The sequence below is a fragment of the Lissotriton vulgaris genome, chromosome 4_1, assembly GCF_964263255.1.
Source record: "Lissotriton vulgaris chromosome 4_1, aLisVul1.2, whole genome shotgun sequence".
NCBI lineage: Eukaryota > Metazoa > Chordata > Amphibia > Caudata > Salamandridae > Lissotriton > Lissotriton vulgaris.
In genome coordinates this window covers 2,063,760,957-2,063,777,319 of record NC_141691.1, presented here as the reverse complement: position 1 = coordinate 2,063,777,319, position 16,363 = coordinate 2,063,760,957, and the positions used below count along the sequence as shown (strand labels likewise).

The following is a 16,363-nucleotide window of genomic DNA, read 5'->3' as shown; positions in this document are numbered from 1 at the left end:
GGTTCAGGGTCAGTTTTTAGTTTTTGGGTAAAGGGGTATTTTTGGGGTTCAGGGTCAGTTTTTAGTTTTTGGGTAAAGGGGTATTTTTGGGGTTCAGGGTCAGTTTTTAGTTTTTGGGTAAAGGGGTATTTTTGGGGTTCAGGGTCAGTTTTTAGTTTTTGGGTAAAGGGGTATTTTTGGGGTTCAGGGTCAGTTTTTAGTTTTTGGGTAAAGGGGTATTTTTGGGGTTCAGGGTCAGTTTTTAGTTTTTGGGTAAAGGGGTATTTTTAGGGTTCAGGGTCAGTTTTTAGTTTTTGGGTAAAGGGGTATTTTTGGGGTTCAGGGTCAGTTTTTAGTTTTTGGGTAAAGGGGTATTTTTGGGGTTCAGGGTCAGTTTTTAGTTTTTGGGTAAAGGGGTATTTTTGGGGTTGAGGGTCAGTTTTGGGTTTTTGGGGTACAGGGGTACAGGGTAAAAATAAATTAAAATTAAATTAAAATTAAATTTAAATTAAATTAATTAAATGAAATTAAATTAAATTAAATTACATTAAATTATATTTTCAATTAATTTACGATTATAAAATTAATATATATTTACCAATACTTACGTTGTAATGGTATGCGTTGTAAAGGTACCTGCGTTGTAAAAACATGCGTTGTAAATACATGCGTTGTAAAAGTTTTTGCGTTGTAAAAAATGCGATGTAAAAGCATGCGTTGTAATAACATGCGTTGTATCATCATATATCCCTACTGGTGGTCGCCAGTATGTAGTTACAGAGTTAGGACAGAGTTTCCATAGGAAGAGCATTTTTTTTGCTTATAACTTTGGCATCATTTGATGAATCTTCATGAAATTATGAATACTAATTCTTTCTTCATATCATCTCCTATGTTGAAAGTTTGGGGGTGATTTGTCAAGGGGGCACCGAGTTAAAAGGGGGTCCCAAAACATGTTTTCTCCATGTTAATTTCCATAGGAAAGTTTAGATAAGGCTATAGGTCGAACGGGTGAACGGAATTACCCCAAATTTGGCAGGGAGAAGGGTCTTGGTGTAGAAAGCACGCTTTTGTTTATTTGGTGTAAATCCATTCAGTAGTTTTTGAGAAATATCGAAATTTATAGATATCTATATTTGGGAATTCTGCCATCTGAGGTGTTATGAGCAGAAGCTTGCTGCTTAGTGGCTGTGATGGTTTTACAACTAGGAAGTCTTGGCCGCCATTTTGTGATTCCGTTGAAGCTAGTAAGGGGAAAAAAGGGCGAAAAAAGTAGAAAAGGAGGGTAGGAGCACAGTAAGATTTGTGGGGGAGTGTGAGGCGAAGTAGTCACTCCTACCGATCTGAAAGTGCAGTGTTGCTCAAAGTGACATGGTGCTGATATGATATGGTGCTGCACTCGGGTATAAAACCGAGAGTCTAAATGGTGAGGTCATTGCTGGAAAGTGATGTGGTGTGGTGATTGTAGCATACGTGTGCCAGTAGTTTTCGTAGGCGTTTATACCATACAGGGAGTGGGAAGCGAACTAGTGACCGCTACTGTGTGTTGATAGTATCCTGGAAGCAGGAAGCGAAGTAATTACGCCTAACAGTGTCAAGACTTGGGGATGAAATCGAGGTGATTGCTGTAATAGGTTGGGCTCTGGGAGCTGTAGTATACGTGTGCAAGTAGTGTTAGTAGGTGTTTATACGATACAGGGAGTGGGAAGCGAACTACTGACCGGTACCGTGCATTTATACTATACCGGAAGTGGTAAGCGCGTTACTTGCGACTACCGGTGTGAAAACTCGGGGATCAAACCGAGCTGATTGCTGTAAAGTTATGGCCTCTGGGCACTGTAGAATACAGCCGCTGTAGTATAAGTGTGTAAGTAGTGTTAGTATGCGTTTATAATATATAGGGAGTGGGAAGCAACCTACTCACCCCTACTGGTGTGAAGACTCGGGGATTAAACCGTGAGCCTAAATTATGAGCTCATGGCTGTAAAGTGATGTGCTCTGGGCGATGTAGCATACATGTCGAAGAAGTGTTAGTTTCCGTTTATACAATATAGGGAGTGGGAAGCGAAATACTTACCCCTACCGGTCTCAAGACTTGTGGATGAAACCATGAGCTACATGTTGTCGTCATGTGCTCTGTGTAGTATTCCAATGTAAGTCATAGTAGAATGTTAGTATGTAATTCTACTAGAATCTAAGTATGTAATGTTAGAATGTAGGGCTGTCATGAGGGGAACATTGTGGAGTTTGTACACAGTGCTGGAGAAGACGGTTGCCTTGCTGTCTGCTCCTGTTGGTGGTTGTTTCAGGTATCTTGTTTTCTTGTAATAAATCTACTTATTGGATCCACTGCTGCTTCCCTCTTCATTACATAAATTTGGCGACGAGCAGGAGAAGGTAAAAAGAAAGCACCACTCACCAATATTTCAAAATTGCTTGCTTTCTGCTGAAGACCCTTTTTCTTCCTGTAGCTGTTTCTACTCATGCCCGGTTCATCGGCTCATTGAATTGTCATCCAACTTCTGGTAGGATTTATATTTTGCGCTTCCTCTGATTCTTCACTACATTATGGTCGCTGTACTATATGTGTATAAGTAGTGTTAGTATGCGTTTATACTAACAAATGGATCATGGTCCGAGGGAGGGCGACATGTCAGGCACAGGTCATACAATGTCCCGGGGTGTGCATTCGCGGGACATTTGTGTTTGCTATTAGAGGGCTGGTGCATAGCTTCCACCCTGTGATAGCAAATACTTGTTTGACTACTTGAAGCGAGAGGAGAAAAACCTCGAATTGCTTTAATAGAGGGGATGTGGATGGTAAAAATGGAGCGAAAAAAACAAAAAGCGGGGTCTCACCCCTTCTTTTAATGAGGCTCCTGGTGGATAATGTTCCATGGCCAATCCAAATATTATATTGTGGGGTCTCTGTAGGACTGGGGATCTTAATGTCACATGTAAATTCGGTGCGGAAGGGCACAGAGTCATTTTGCAGCCTAGGGGACTGCCACCTTCCCGGGTATTGTTTACTAATTGTTCCGGGAGGTTCGAGGTCAACTGAAGTCCGGGGATCGCCACACTCCGGGGCTTTATTTAAATATGCAGGGTGGGCGTTGGTAGTCCCTGAAGCCTCTGTAGTCCTAGGCAGTGTCTTATTTGTTCGGTAATCACACGGGCAGTACTTATGGTGTTATAAAGTGATACCCTCATGGGAGACAACCATTACAACGCGGTCCTTACACCGCGATACCATTACGACGCGTCATCACAACGCAAGTCGTTACAATGACTTGCGCTGGATGGCGATATGTATACTAAGGAATAGTATGATTTACTATTCCAACATTTTCCCTACTGTTACGTAGGCTGGAGTTGGAATAGTAAATCATACTATTCCTAAATCCAGCGCCTCTAGCGCAAGTCGTTGTAACGACTTGAGTTGTGATGACTGCGTCGTAATGGTATTGCGGTGTAAAGACCGCATTGTAACGTCATACATCCTACTCTCCTAGAACTCTTACAGTTGTACAATTACCAAGGCTTCGTTTGTCTAATAGTCAGATTATGTTTGGTAGGTGCACTCAAATATTAGATAACTTTATCCTTAAAATCTCTTATAAACAGATGATTTTCACAATAAATAATAGACAAGTGTGGTCAGAAAAAGAAGCCTTTATTAAAACACAAATTAATAGAAACGTAACTTTAATTAAAAAAAACGTGGGTTGGACTCCAGTGGAAGCAGGGTAGGAAACCTGCAAGACAAAAATGAAACATAAGTATGTGTGCTATGTGGAAGAGGTAAAGAAAGGAAGTCCGAATGAAAGGACGATAGTGAGAATGGAAGGGAGGGGGAGTGGGTGGAAGGGAGAAGGGGAGGGAGAGTAAAAACAAGAGAGGTAGGAGGAGACAGAGCATCGGCCTACTGTACACAGCCCTTAGTGTTTACCCTCCAGTCACCAGTTTGACTAGGACGCTGGAATCACGAGAAAGAGTGTGGTTCAGCAAGTCCTTAAAATGAAACACATGAGGCCCGAGATTACGGGCCATATTATCAAGGAATGGCGATAACATTATCGCCGCTTTAGTGGCAGGAAACTGCTGCTAAAGCGGCGAAAAGGGGTTGATAATATGCCCTTGTGAATTCCCATAGAAACCCAGGTTCTGGTGTGAACCTGGGCTTCTATGGGAATTCACGGGCATATTATCAAGCCCATTCTAGGCACTTTAGCTGCAGTTTCCTGCCGCTAAAGTGGTGATGTTATCGCCGTTCTTTGATAATATAGTCCTAAATTATTACCTACGGGAAAATCGCTGTGCATGCACCTGTGCACCCAGGGTTCTGCACCCCAGTCCCTTCCCCCGCACTGTGCTCAATTGTAGGCCTTGAACACCGAGGCTTCACTGCTCACCTGCCACCACCAGTGTGTCCCACAACGTGTTGGTGCAAGCTTTGAGTCCTGGGTATGCTTGTAGGGTAGACCAGGTCTCCGGTCAGGGATGGTGTCTTGATACCACGATGGAAGGTGTCAGAATGCCCAGTGCATCATTCCGGGATCAGATACCACTCCGCCCTTCTTGAGGCAATCAATGGAATGCCTGAAAAGGGAGAAATAATTTAATGGTGGAAACGCCTAGAGGTAAATTAAGGTTTATTTCAAGCTTAATAGAAAATAGGAGTTGAGTGCATCCTTCGTATTTAAAGTATGATCTACCAACAGTTAGTGGTAATCGTGGTTCAAAGAGGAGATGGAGTGCTCGAGAATTCACAAGATTAAATAATTACACGTTATACGAATGTTTATATAGAAAGGAACAGAGCACATGCTAGAAGCATAATGTGCGCGTGTAATGCAGGGGCGGAAGCCTGTGTGCATGTACACTTAGTAACGAGCTCACTACAGTGTCCTAAAAGCCAACTGCTTGTGTCTGTAGGGCAGTGCTTCCCGCAGGCACAGGCCTACAGTACAGTCCAGCAGGTCCTTAAAATGAGACAGATGTGACTGAATGAGGTTAGAGATCACATCATTATGCACAGCAACATCGCTTTTTCGCACGTGCGCACTAAGGGTGATGCACCCCACCCCTCCCGCAGCATCCCGCTCAACAGGTGTCTGTAGGGCAGCATTGCCCGTAGGCTCAGGCCTACAGTATGGTACAGCAGGTCTTTAAAATGAGACAGAGATGTGACTGAGTCAGGTCAGAGATCACATCATTACACACGGCAACATCGCTTATTCGCATGTGTGCACTCTGGCTGATGCATCCCACCCCTCCCGCAGCAGCGCGCACAAGAGGTGTCTGCAGGGCAGTGCTGAGCGCTGGCTCAGGCCTACAGTACAGTCCAGCAGGTCCTTAAAATGAGACAGGGATGAGACTGAATGAGGTCAGAGATCACATCATTACGCACAGCAACATTGTTTGTTCGCACCTGCGCAGCCGGAGTGATGCACCCCACCCGTCCCGCTGCACCGCACCCAGTTGGAGGCCCTGTGCACCCAGGCCACTCTGCTTACCTGCTGTCATTGTTGTGTGAGCAAACACTACGGGCAGCAGTCCTCACAATTCAGATGGAGTGTTGATTGCAGGATAGTGTACACCTCATGGATCCCTTTCGTAGACGATGGGAACAATTTAGAGCCCGTGTTGATTACCAGGATGGTGTACACCTCATGGATCCATTTTTTTTTATTGCGCATTGCGATATGTGAGGTCGATGCAGCCATATCACTTGAGGCAGTGTGGAAGAACTGGGAGATGTGGCGTCGTAGGGATCCTATTTATATGTATGCAAAGAGGTCTGGGCCTGCGTATGCCTGGCCAGCATAGGGGTGTGAATAATTATTCCGGGGACCTGGGCGTTGTTCAGTTCCTGTCTGGCCAGGAAGTGTACTGATGTGTGTTTCTTTTGTAGTTTTGACCTCGCAGAGTGTGCAATTTACATTAGTGTAGCATGTGTCGTGAGGGCGGAAACTATTGTTAATGAGATGGTGTTTAAAAAGATTGAATGGTGAACATCACATGTCGTTGTCAATGTTGTGGATATGCGCAGACACGCATGTCAATGGTGTGCGGTATTATTGAAAGTGTTGCTATCGCGAAGCGTACACATGTGATTGTGCTCGGATACAGGGAGGATCAGCAGTGAGGCTACGTCATACACAGTGATAACACTCATTACAGTCAAGCAATGCATGTCAAATGTGAATCTGAAAGTCTCACATATAACACACTACTATATTGGTAAAGCCCGACAGAGCGTACAGCAAAATAAATCTACACATTGCTTTTTACTGTTTGTCACATGTGATCTATGATGTGCCCTCAGCCCATGGCTCCTGATCCATGTCTTGAGGGGGCCCTGAAGGGACTGACAAAGCAGAAATAAAACAAACCTCAAAGGGCCGTGTTTACTTTCCCTCTTGATTCCACTTTAGATACTTCCTGCAGTACCCCAGCAGCAAACAGGAGACAATTGCACAGCAAAGCAGGGAAATGGAGGATAATAACTGCGTGATATCACTTCTGCTACCCTGGTATTTGGTGATCTGACCTCCAGAGAGAGTTCCCTCCTTCTCTGAAACAGAGATTCAGTTCATTTTGCTCTTTATTTAATGGATGTGAGTTAATAACATGCAAGAAAACATGGCATCTCTTTTTTTAGACTGCCCTGTATGGTAGAAGCTGTTAGGCAAACTGCCTTGTTTAGCGGGTGCTCTTGACATCACTGCCTGACAGGCGCGCCCTTTCTTCACATGCAAGGATAATTCACTCAATTGAACACAAGCAATTTTCGTTCCAGCTTGCAACTCTAACAATGTTGCAGGGTGCAGTACCTTATGTGGCCAAAAGAGGTTCCAAGGGACACATAGTGACAGCCTGTGGTACTGCACTCTTTCACTGCCTGCTGTACAGTACAGCAGTAAATGTTGCTGCACCCACAATAATGTGCTGTAGAGCTAAATACTTATAAGGTTTCAAAGGCAAGACCAATTGCATTGCAAATGCTTGTTTGAGCAGTCGCTGGGAATCCTTAAGTTAGGAAGCATGCTCCAGTGTTTGCGAAAGGTAAAGGTTATCACTGTGGTGTATAGCTGTCTTTGGCTTCACTCAACCTTTTATCTCTTATGATTAGCTGTTGGATTCTGGGGGTTTGAGTCATTAAAAGTAAAACTACCAGCTCCAGACGTAACGTGCTGCACGTAAAAAGGCAGACATGTGCATCTTAATCGGACAAACAAACATATGTGTGCCATTAGCTGTCTCCCACCCGAAATTGCCTCCGCCTCCATAGAAGTCATTGGGGAGAATACATTCCCCCATTTTTTTCCAAAACTTTCGCTTTCTTTTTCTAATAAGTTATGCATAAATCAGCACTTGGCGTGCATGTATAATAATGTAGCGTTGCTTTGCTCTTAAAAAATGTTACATTTCCTGTCTTGCATACCAGTCATTCCCCCGTTCGTGCACATCTCACTTTATACCTGGCAACACAAGGAAGCTCTTGAAGAGACCGAAAACATCGAGAGAAATATTATTCAATTAACTTCCTTTACGGGCATTTTTAAGTGTAAGGAATATAAAAATAAGTTTACTTTTGCTGACAAAAACTTGGAATTCTACACACTAAATCGTATCTCTGGAATTTGAACATTACTGAACATAGTTGTCTGAAACTCTCGATTCCATGCAGCTGCACTTTTACCTACACATGAAACAGCTGGAGCACCAATGTACTGGCCTCGATGACACGTGCGTTTCAAGCACTTTTCTAAATCACTTTGTGGTGGGCATCCGGTGGCGCCGGGAGGGACATCACCCAGAAAGTAACCTCACCTGCCTGGGCTGACATTACATAAGAACTTCAGTGTACATGAATAACATAAACGATACAAACAGATAAACTCTAAATTCACAAAAAATGATACTAAGTACAAAAGTCTACAGATACTAGTGGTTAGAGTTACATATTTAAAAGTTGCAAATTCACTCAAGGGTACATTTTAAGAAAGTTGAAGCGATTAGGGTTGGCCAAATATATATGACCTATTTACACTGCATGATCTTCTCGCCATTGCTGGGGTTCTTGCTTTCAGCCCAGCCTTCAGCGTGTTGTTGCACTCATGGGCAGTGATCTTGGGCCTGGAGGGATCCTTGAGCTGGTGATGACCAGATGTCCTCCACGTAAACGTAGGGGGTAACAAGCCAGGCTTTACTTAACGTTCCTCAAGTGGGATAACCTTCTCTGTTGTCCTCGGCATTGCTCCAGGCATCGGTTGAGCGTTTCAGGCTGGGGAAGCTGAATGGCAGAGGTGCGCAGCAATGGTCTCCTCACCTCCAATATGGCCGCCATACTATATACTATTTAGTCCACCGGGGCACTCCTTTCGATTCACTGGCTGCTCCCATACAGTCCAGGGCAATCACAGGGCAACACAAGGAGCCAGTTAGCACATGCAAGCCCCCTAAAAGCCCCAGGGGATCGCTGCTGCACTCACTCGCACAGGTTCGGTCCTCCAAGCCTCACCCCAAGCCTTTCGCCACCGACCCTGTCCAGCGCCTGGTGAGAATCCATGACCTCACTGATCATTGGGGGCCACCCCACCTCACTACAAGGGCACTTCAGTAAGCCCACAATCCTCAGGCCCCGACGTAGTGGACAACGCACCACCAGGCTCCGTACCTTGGGCGCTGCCATCTTGGCAGTCACCAACGTAGTCACAGACCGGCTGACACCATGAGCAGGGAACTGCGATCTCACTCCCTGCAGCCGGGTGGGAGGCACGGAGAATGGCATCAAGTGCTGCTAGGATCCCCTTAGTGACGGGGGTATATTTAGATGCCAGGATGGGGCCAGAAGTGGAAGCTCCGCAAGCTGCATCCTACTCCATCACCAGGGAACACGCGAGGATACGGCCGGGAAATCAAAGAGGAGTATGAAAAAGAAGAATGATCGCTCTTCTTTGCATTTCTCAAATACATTATTCAGCAACTAATAACTCGAAGGTCTCACATTCAGCCTCTGTTTCCAAATAGCTTTGAGGTAAAAAGAGTGGACAGTGAAATAGTAGGATTATATTTGTAGGAAAGTTCCCCTTTTTGCATAGTTCCCCCCACTTTTTGCCGGACATCTGATGCAACTTGACTTGATGTGCCCTGGGTCCATGCTAATCAGGCAGGTACCCAGGGCACAGGCCGGGGCCCTTGGTACCCACAATTGGCATATCTCTGGTCACAGGTTGGTCCCTTGTAAAAGGTTCCATGTGTACCAAGGGCACTTTGACCAGGGAAGGCTTTTAAGGGCTGCAGAACCTATTGTGCCACCCTTAGAGGACATGTATCTTAACACCCACACACTACCATTGCAAGCTGTGTGTTATGGTGCAAAGAAAAGGGAAGAGTCAACATGGCAAACATCCCATGCTTGCAACCAACTGCCTGGGCTCGAGCTAACTCACCCCTGTAGCAGGGTGCAATAGCCCTTTGGTGAGGATACAGTGGAATCCACTAGGGTGCTTTCAAGTACCTACCTAAAATCCTTCCTAAACCCCTCTTTAGTCCTTCCTATCCCCCAGTAGTATTTCCCATTTTCCAACCACTCCTCTCTGTCCCTCAAACATTTACTACTAATATGTATACTCCTGCATGCGGAGAGTATGCTGTCAGAGGAGAGATTTTGGAGGGGGGAGAATGTGACCTCTGCACAGAAAAATATAGAAGAGGCGTAAACATTGCACATAGGTTTGTAAATAGCATTTTGTTGCATTACATAAGACCTTCAGAGGACATCAATAACATAAACAAAACAAACAGATAAACTCTAAATTTACATAAGAATTGTAGTGAGTACGAAGTCTACTAAATATACTAATGGTTAGAGTTACATTTATAAACGTTCCAGATTCACTCAAGGGTACACATTACGAAATGCAGTTTGTGACTATGCCAGTTAGTGTTTCGACACTCTGATATGACTACGTTCCTCATCAAATGACCTGTCCTACAGTGAAGTTTAGGCTGCTGCTGTTATCACGGATGTGCACCATCCTACTCACTTTCAAGGCCAGTTCATAAACAGTGAGAGAGTGACGGCTTTTAGAAATGGAGGCCTCTAGTTGGCAGGCTGTTACCATATCCAAGTAGGGACCCTACTTCTTAGTCAGGATAAGGGGGGATACATTCCTTAAATAACCCCCGCTTACCCCTCTGGTAGCTTGGCAAGAGCGGTCAGGCTTGTCTCATGTGCATTTGCACATAATCAATAGTAACACAATGAAAACACTGCAAAAGGCAAACTTGAAAAAATATCCAATATTTTATCTGTGCAAAACAAGACCAAAACCAATAGAAAATCCACCATACAGTTCTTAGAAATGTCAATAAGCAAAAATAGACTTAAAAAACAGTTCCTTGAAGTCAATAGCTCCGTCTGGGGCTATTACAGAGTCATGAACAAATCAAAACAGTTCTGGCTGACCGCAGCTTCGCCGGCCGACGATGGTGTCGGGAAAACCTGCAAAACAGTACCTTTAGAAATACAGGGCTTCGGCAACCTCTTGTGCTCTGAAGAGTCGGCGTTGGATCTGGAGGTCTGTGCAGAAGTCGTCTGACCTTTGAATTAACATGCTTTGCAGCTCAAACTCCTAGCGGTTAAAGTTGGGAGCGCCGGCGTCGGCAGGCACCAAGGCTGCAGTGTGAAGTGCAGCAATGTGGCGTGCGGTACCGTCAGGTTACAGCGCAGGGAGCGGCTTGGTGACGGTCATCTAGCGACAGCGGTGAGACCAGGGCTGCAGTGCAAAGTGATGCGGTGCTCATCTTGGTTCTGGCAGGTCACAGTGCAAGCAGCTGCATAGTCGTTGCTGAAGCACTGTCGTCAGCTGAAGAACTGAACTAGAGGGTGCCGGCATCAGTAGGCCAAGGCTGTGGTGCGGGATGAGAGTGGTGCATCGTGTAACTTACCAGTGGTGCCCTTGAGCCACGTGCAGGCAGCGGCGTCGATGTCGGTGGGGAAAGATGTTTTGTTGGGATACCAGGGGGGCGGTGTGAAGTGAGGCAGTGCAAAGTGCGGTACCCAAAGTTCACGGTGCAAGCAGTGGCTTGGTGGCAGCATCAATAGGAGTTATCAGTGAGACCAGGTTTGTAGTGCATAGTGCGGCGCACCCCGCAGCGGTGCCTTCAGGACACGCAGTCAACAGCGGCATCAGTGACAGTGTCAGCTAGCTTTTTCTTCTGTTGCGATATAAAACACACAGTTCGCAGTGATGGTAAGAGATGAACTTGAAGTCTTTGCTGTTCCTGAGACTTCTTGAACAGGGGCAAGCTCTACCTCAGATCGTTAGAAATACTCAAAAAAAGAAGTTGCAGAATGTTCATTCCAGTCCTTTCTCTGCCCAAGACAGAAGCAACCACTGCAGACCAACACAGCAAAACACACAGCAAAGTGGTAGTTCCTCCTCACAGCTTCTCCAGCTCTTCTTCTTGGCAGGTTTCTGAGTCCCAAAATGATACCACATTTCCCTTTGTTCCCTGTGGCAGAGAGCATCTGTGCTTAGTCCAAACAAGTACTATCCACTCTGTCCCAGGTTCCTGGCAGGAGGTGGAGACAGCACTGTGTAAGGCAGACCAGTCCTATCCAGGTGCAAGGAAATCTCCTTCCACTACTCCAAATGCAGCCCAGGTCTAGTCAGCCCATCCCAACTCATCTAGGAAAGGCAGGACACATCTCACCCCCCCCCCCCCCCAGTGGCTGTCTACATTGAATGCACATCCTTAGCCCCTGTCACTCCAAAGCCAGACAGTCAATTCACAACCTAGCAGAGGCACACAGTATGGTTAACGAAGATAATGCCTACTTTATAAAAGTGGCATTTTCAAACACATAATTTAAAAACCATCTTTACTAAAATATGTTTTTTTTAATTCTTAGTTCAGAAAGCCCACACTCTTGTCCCACTGGAAGTTGTATTTGTAAAATGTTACAAAGCATCTCCCGTTACATCCTATGGGACAGATAGCCTTTCCATAGTGAAAACGAAATACACTGTATTTCACTAGCAGGACATGTCACACACACCAGTACATGTCCTACCTTTCATCCACACTGTACCCTGCCCATGGGGGTACCTTGGGCCTACCTTAGGGGTGCCTTGCATGTAAGTAAAGGGAAGCCCTTGGCCTGGCAAGTGAGTGCATTTGCCAGGTCGACATGACAGTCACAGAAGCAGGCAGACGCTGCAGTGGCAGGTCTGAGAACCCTTTGAAGGGCTGCTTGTATGGGTGGCACAACCAGTGTTGGCAGGCGCACTAGCAACATTTGATTTACAGGCCCTGGCACACATTGTGCACTTTACCAAGGACTTACCAGTAAATCAAATAAGCCAAACATGGAAACGCCAATCCATAAACATAATTTATCATAGAAGCTCTTACACTTTAACACTGATCAGCAGTGAGAAAGTACGCAGAGACACTAAACAAGCAAATACAGAGTCAAAACCATGAGGTCAGGAAGCAAGAAGACAGGGGAAACATGCCAAAAGATGTCAGGTCTAACAGCGTCCATCACGTAAGCTGAGATTTATAAGTGCATTTATTATACGGAATTGCATAGAATAAGCCTGCAAGCCTATTCTACTTTGCAAGGCATCCTTTTTTTAGGACTTACTCCTTGCATGTAATAGAGAATACATGTCTTTCATTGGTTGTCTTGACTGCAAAGCACTTTTAACATAACTTTAAAAAATATGAATGAAAAAATGTATACAATAAATAGTTGCATCAAAGTGGTTTTATGTTTACTGGTTTCTCTTGCTTTTTGAGGACAGGGAAGACTATGATTGTTTGATAACTTAAAGCGCCTAATTTCACACTGGGATAAAGACTGTTGCTCCCTAATTAAATTATGTATGACTCTTCAATCGTTATTAAAGAGAACACCTTTTCTCTGATTCCATCTCTACCTGTATGAAAAATGTGTGAATACTTCCATGAGCAAAAGAGAGGTGTACAATCTGAGATTGACTGCCTAAAAGTTAAGTAAAGGGCATTCCATTTTGACCCGATAAATGGCAACCAATTTTCAGAGATTTGTATCTGGCAACTCCCAACTCCATAACACTTTTCCCCTCCACCTGTATGGCCCCAAAATATATTTCCCAAAACTGATTGCTTGAAATTATTTCTATCCATTATAGCTCAGGTATGTGGCACATGCTTAACCACATGGCTGCTGCGGGGATTTTTGCGCTGTGCTGCAAATTGCTAATCTGCTGCAGATATGACGAGCTCAGCTCGTCATCAGCACACGACACCCGTGGGTGATGACGAGCTGAGCTCGTCATCAGCAGCGAAAGGGTTAACGGAGGTGGCTATCAAATCATTTGCCCGCAGCAGTCTGCATTCACAAGGTAAAACATCAAACAAAATATCCTCAACATCATGAATATTCAATGGATCATTTGCAATACAAAGGGTGGTTTGCTTTTTCTCCTTCGGTTTATTATAAGTATGTTACAATCTAAAAGTGTTTTTGTGGAAATATTTCATATATATCTATTTATTTTTATGGACTTAAAAACGTAATTTCTGTCACTCTTAGGTGAGCCATGCCTAGATGTCATATTACTTTCCACAGACTACCACTTTATATTTTTACTTTATGTTGAAAATATTATGATGGCATGTATGTTAATACTTTGCGTGACTATGTTTAGGTGATGATGAAAGATTCCACTAATCCTTCCAGATACAGAAATGACCTTAACCAAAGAGAGGATTGCACAAGCTGTTGGAAAAAGCCAAGTTTGCCTTGGACTGTGCACGTTTTCTCCTCACTGGTTTGAGTGAGTTACATTTTTACCAAAAAGTGGCATTGTGTTACCAAGGATCATGATGTAACTGCTGCTCTTGGTGAAATAACAGTTGATCTTTGATAAGATAGTTCATGTGTCTTAATTATCATAAAACATCTTGTTGCATGTGGTACCGTAGCATATCCAAGAAGCACATGAGGATTCCACTGTTGCTGTTTCATTGCCTTTCCTCTCTTAACTGGCTCCAAATGAGAACGAGCAGGTCTGCTCTGGTCCCAGGAGAGGGCTCCAACGTGAAGTCTAGTGACAGCACACAGCACTGACAGCGCTCACCACTCCAAACATTACCTCGCACTTGTGCATCACTTGTACTCTGTAGGTAAGCCGCCCCGTTTTACAACTTGGGTGTAGGATCCTTTCAGGCACCAGATACTTGTTGGCAGTGCAATCTCTTAACTAATTGAACAGTCTCTGATCACTGTATCCTGTCTAACAATAGGGTCCATGTAGGGCACAGCTAGGAAGGTGTTATTTGCTGTTTTGTTGAGCAGGAGATCAAAAAGTGAAATAGTACACTTTGCAGATTGACCATATCTGTCTACACCCTCTTACCTATGAGATTGATCTTCTGAACCCACTTCTTTCCCTATTACTTTTCAGAAATATTTTTTTCCCCACCGCCAACATGACAATTGAACTAATATCACTCGTGTGACCCCTCACCATAAGCAAACTGTTCGAGGCTTATGGTCATGTTGCACCCTCTTTGAAAGAAGATCCTAACCTATAGTTTTGATATCCTTTCAGAGTTTATGTAATCTGTGTACAAGGCCAAAAGCTGACCATCCATGAACGTAAAAAGATGCAGGGAAAACTTGCCATTAAGATCTACGTTGCCAGAAGAGAACTGAAGAAACCAGCAAATCTAGAAGCAAACAACCAAGGTCTAGTTTTCATTGACCATTTCTTGTCTAATTATACTATTCTATTTTATGGTACTCTGAGGCCTTTTGGGACCAGGAATGTGCTTCAGTTAAGTAAAATTGAATTTAGAAGTAATTCATTTATTTTAACCTGTGTTTTGTTTAGTCATTTCCCACAGATCATCATATTAGGAAAAAAGACAGGTAATGTCTTTGTACACAAATTAAGGCAAGCTCTACTAGATATGAGGGAGTATCACAAGTTAAAATCCTTTTTTTGAATACAAAGTGTGTTGTATTCTTGCTAATTCCTACTTCAGATTTTCTTATATCCCACCACCCTTTATTGTGCAGAACAATAAGGTATTATGCCAAAGCCGTAGTTTCATTTTAGCTTCTTAATAGTTACTCAGAATTCATTGGGCTCTCTAAACTAGGTATATTTATTACATTCAAGCACAATTCCCATTGTACTAAATGGTACATAGTTCATGCATCTCAAAGCACTTGTTTTGCAACAGATTAGTTGATCTAAAGTACTTGATGGGCACTGGATTTGAGAAGATGTGACTATAGAATATTCTCATGTCATAGAATCTGCAATGAGTATTACAACCATTACTCAATATTAAATCATGAATTGGTTACCAACAGCCATCAAAATGTTTCCTGGAATCATCCAGGATCTATTCACACACCATGTGCAGTTGTCATGAAGGTATCCTATAGTAAGCCACACTCATTCTAAAGTTGTCATGGAGTCATCCTACAGTTATTAACACTCATCCTGAATATTTAAAAATCATCACGCATATTCAATTGAAGTAATCAGGACACCATCTCAGAGTAGTTTTTCAGACGACTCTAGAGTCATCTCATTTAAATATGTTGCCCTATTCACATACTTCAGGATGGTTTCAGATGACTTCAGGAATGGCCCAGCTGGAATCATCAGCTAACTTCAGAATGACTACAGGATGATCTTCCTTTTTAACGTGGGTTAGAGTCTGACTCCTTACCTTGTACTCCTGCGCTGCTTCCTTGACGGGGATCACACCGTGTTCTCTGTGTGCCTGGGACTTACTACAGACCACACACAGGAGTTCACAATCGGTTTCACAGAAGAGCTGCAGCCTCTCCCCGTGCTCCCGACAAAGACTTCCTGTGGCAGGGCCTCTGGCCGCTATATCCAGTCTTTTCAGCATTTCTACCATATTTGCTAATCTCTTATTTGGCTTCAGTTCTTTCTCAAGGTCAAACCTCTGTCTGCATTCTGGGCAGGATTTCTCCAAGTCCTCGCTGGCCTTGAATCTGGTGAAGCAGGAGAGGCAGAAGATGTGTCCACAGTCCAAGGTCACGGGGTCAGTGAACAGGTCTGTGCAGATAGAGCAGGTGGCCTCTTCTAACAGCCCGGCTCTGGGGTCTGCGGCCGCCATGTCTGCAGTGAGCTTTGCTGGCTCCTTTCACTTTTACGTTAAATACTGCAGAGGGGTGAGAGCGGTGCATGCGTGGAATGTAGTAGAACTGGATACACCACATGCAGCACTTCAAGGAGCAGATTACAAGCAGAGAGAGAGAAGCAGATGGATTGTTCTGGGCCCAGCCACACTTGCTCTGGGCAGAGGGGTTTGGCCCTGTTCTGGTGCAGTG

General features: G+C 44.2%; 1 protein-coding gene across 1 annotated transcript in view; it reads right to left on the bottom strand.

Moving 5' to 3' along the window:
• LOC147724986 (E3 ubiquitin-protein ligase TRIM39-like) overlaps positions 1–16,149 on the bottom strand; it is a 225,001-nt gene extending 208,852 nt beyond the window's left edge. Inside the window, exon 1 of the mRNA XM_086967097.1 lies at positions 15,733–16,149. Within this exon, the coding sequence (XP_086823223.1) occupies positions 15,733–16,149 (417 nt within the window). The remainder of the gene's footprint in view (positions 1–15,732) is intronic.
• Positions 16,150–16,363: the final 214 nt, after the last annotated feature.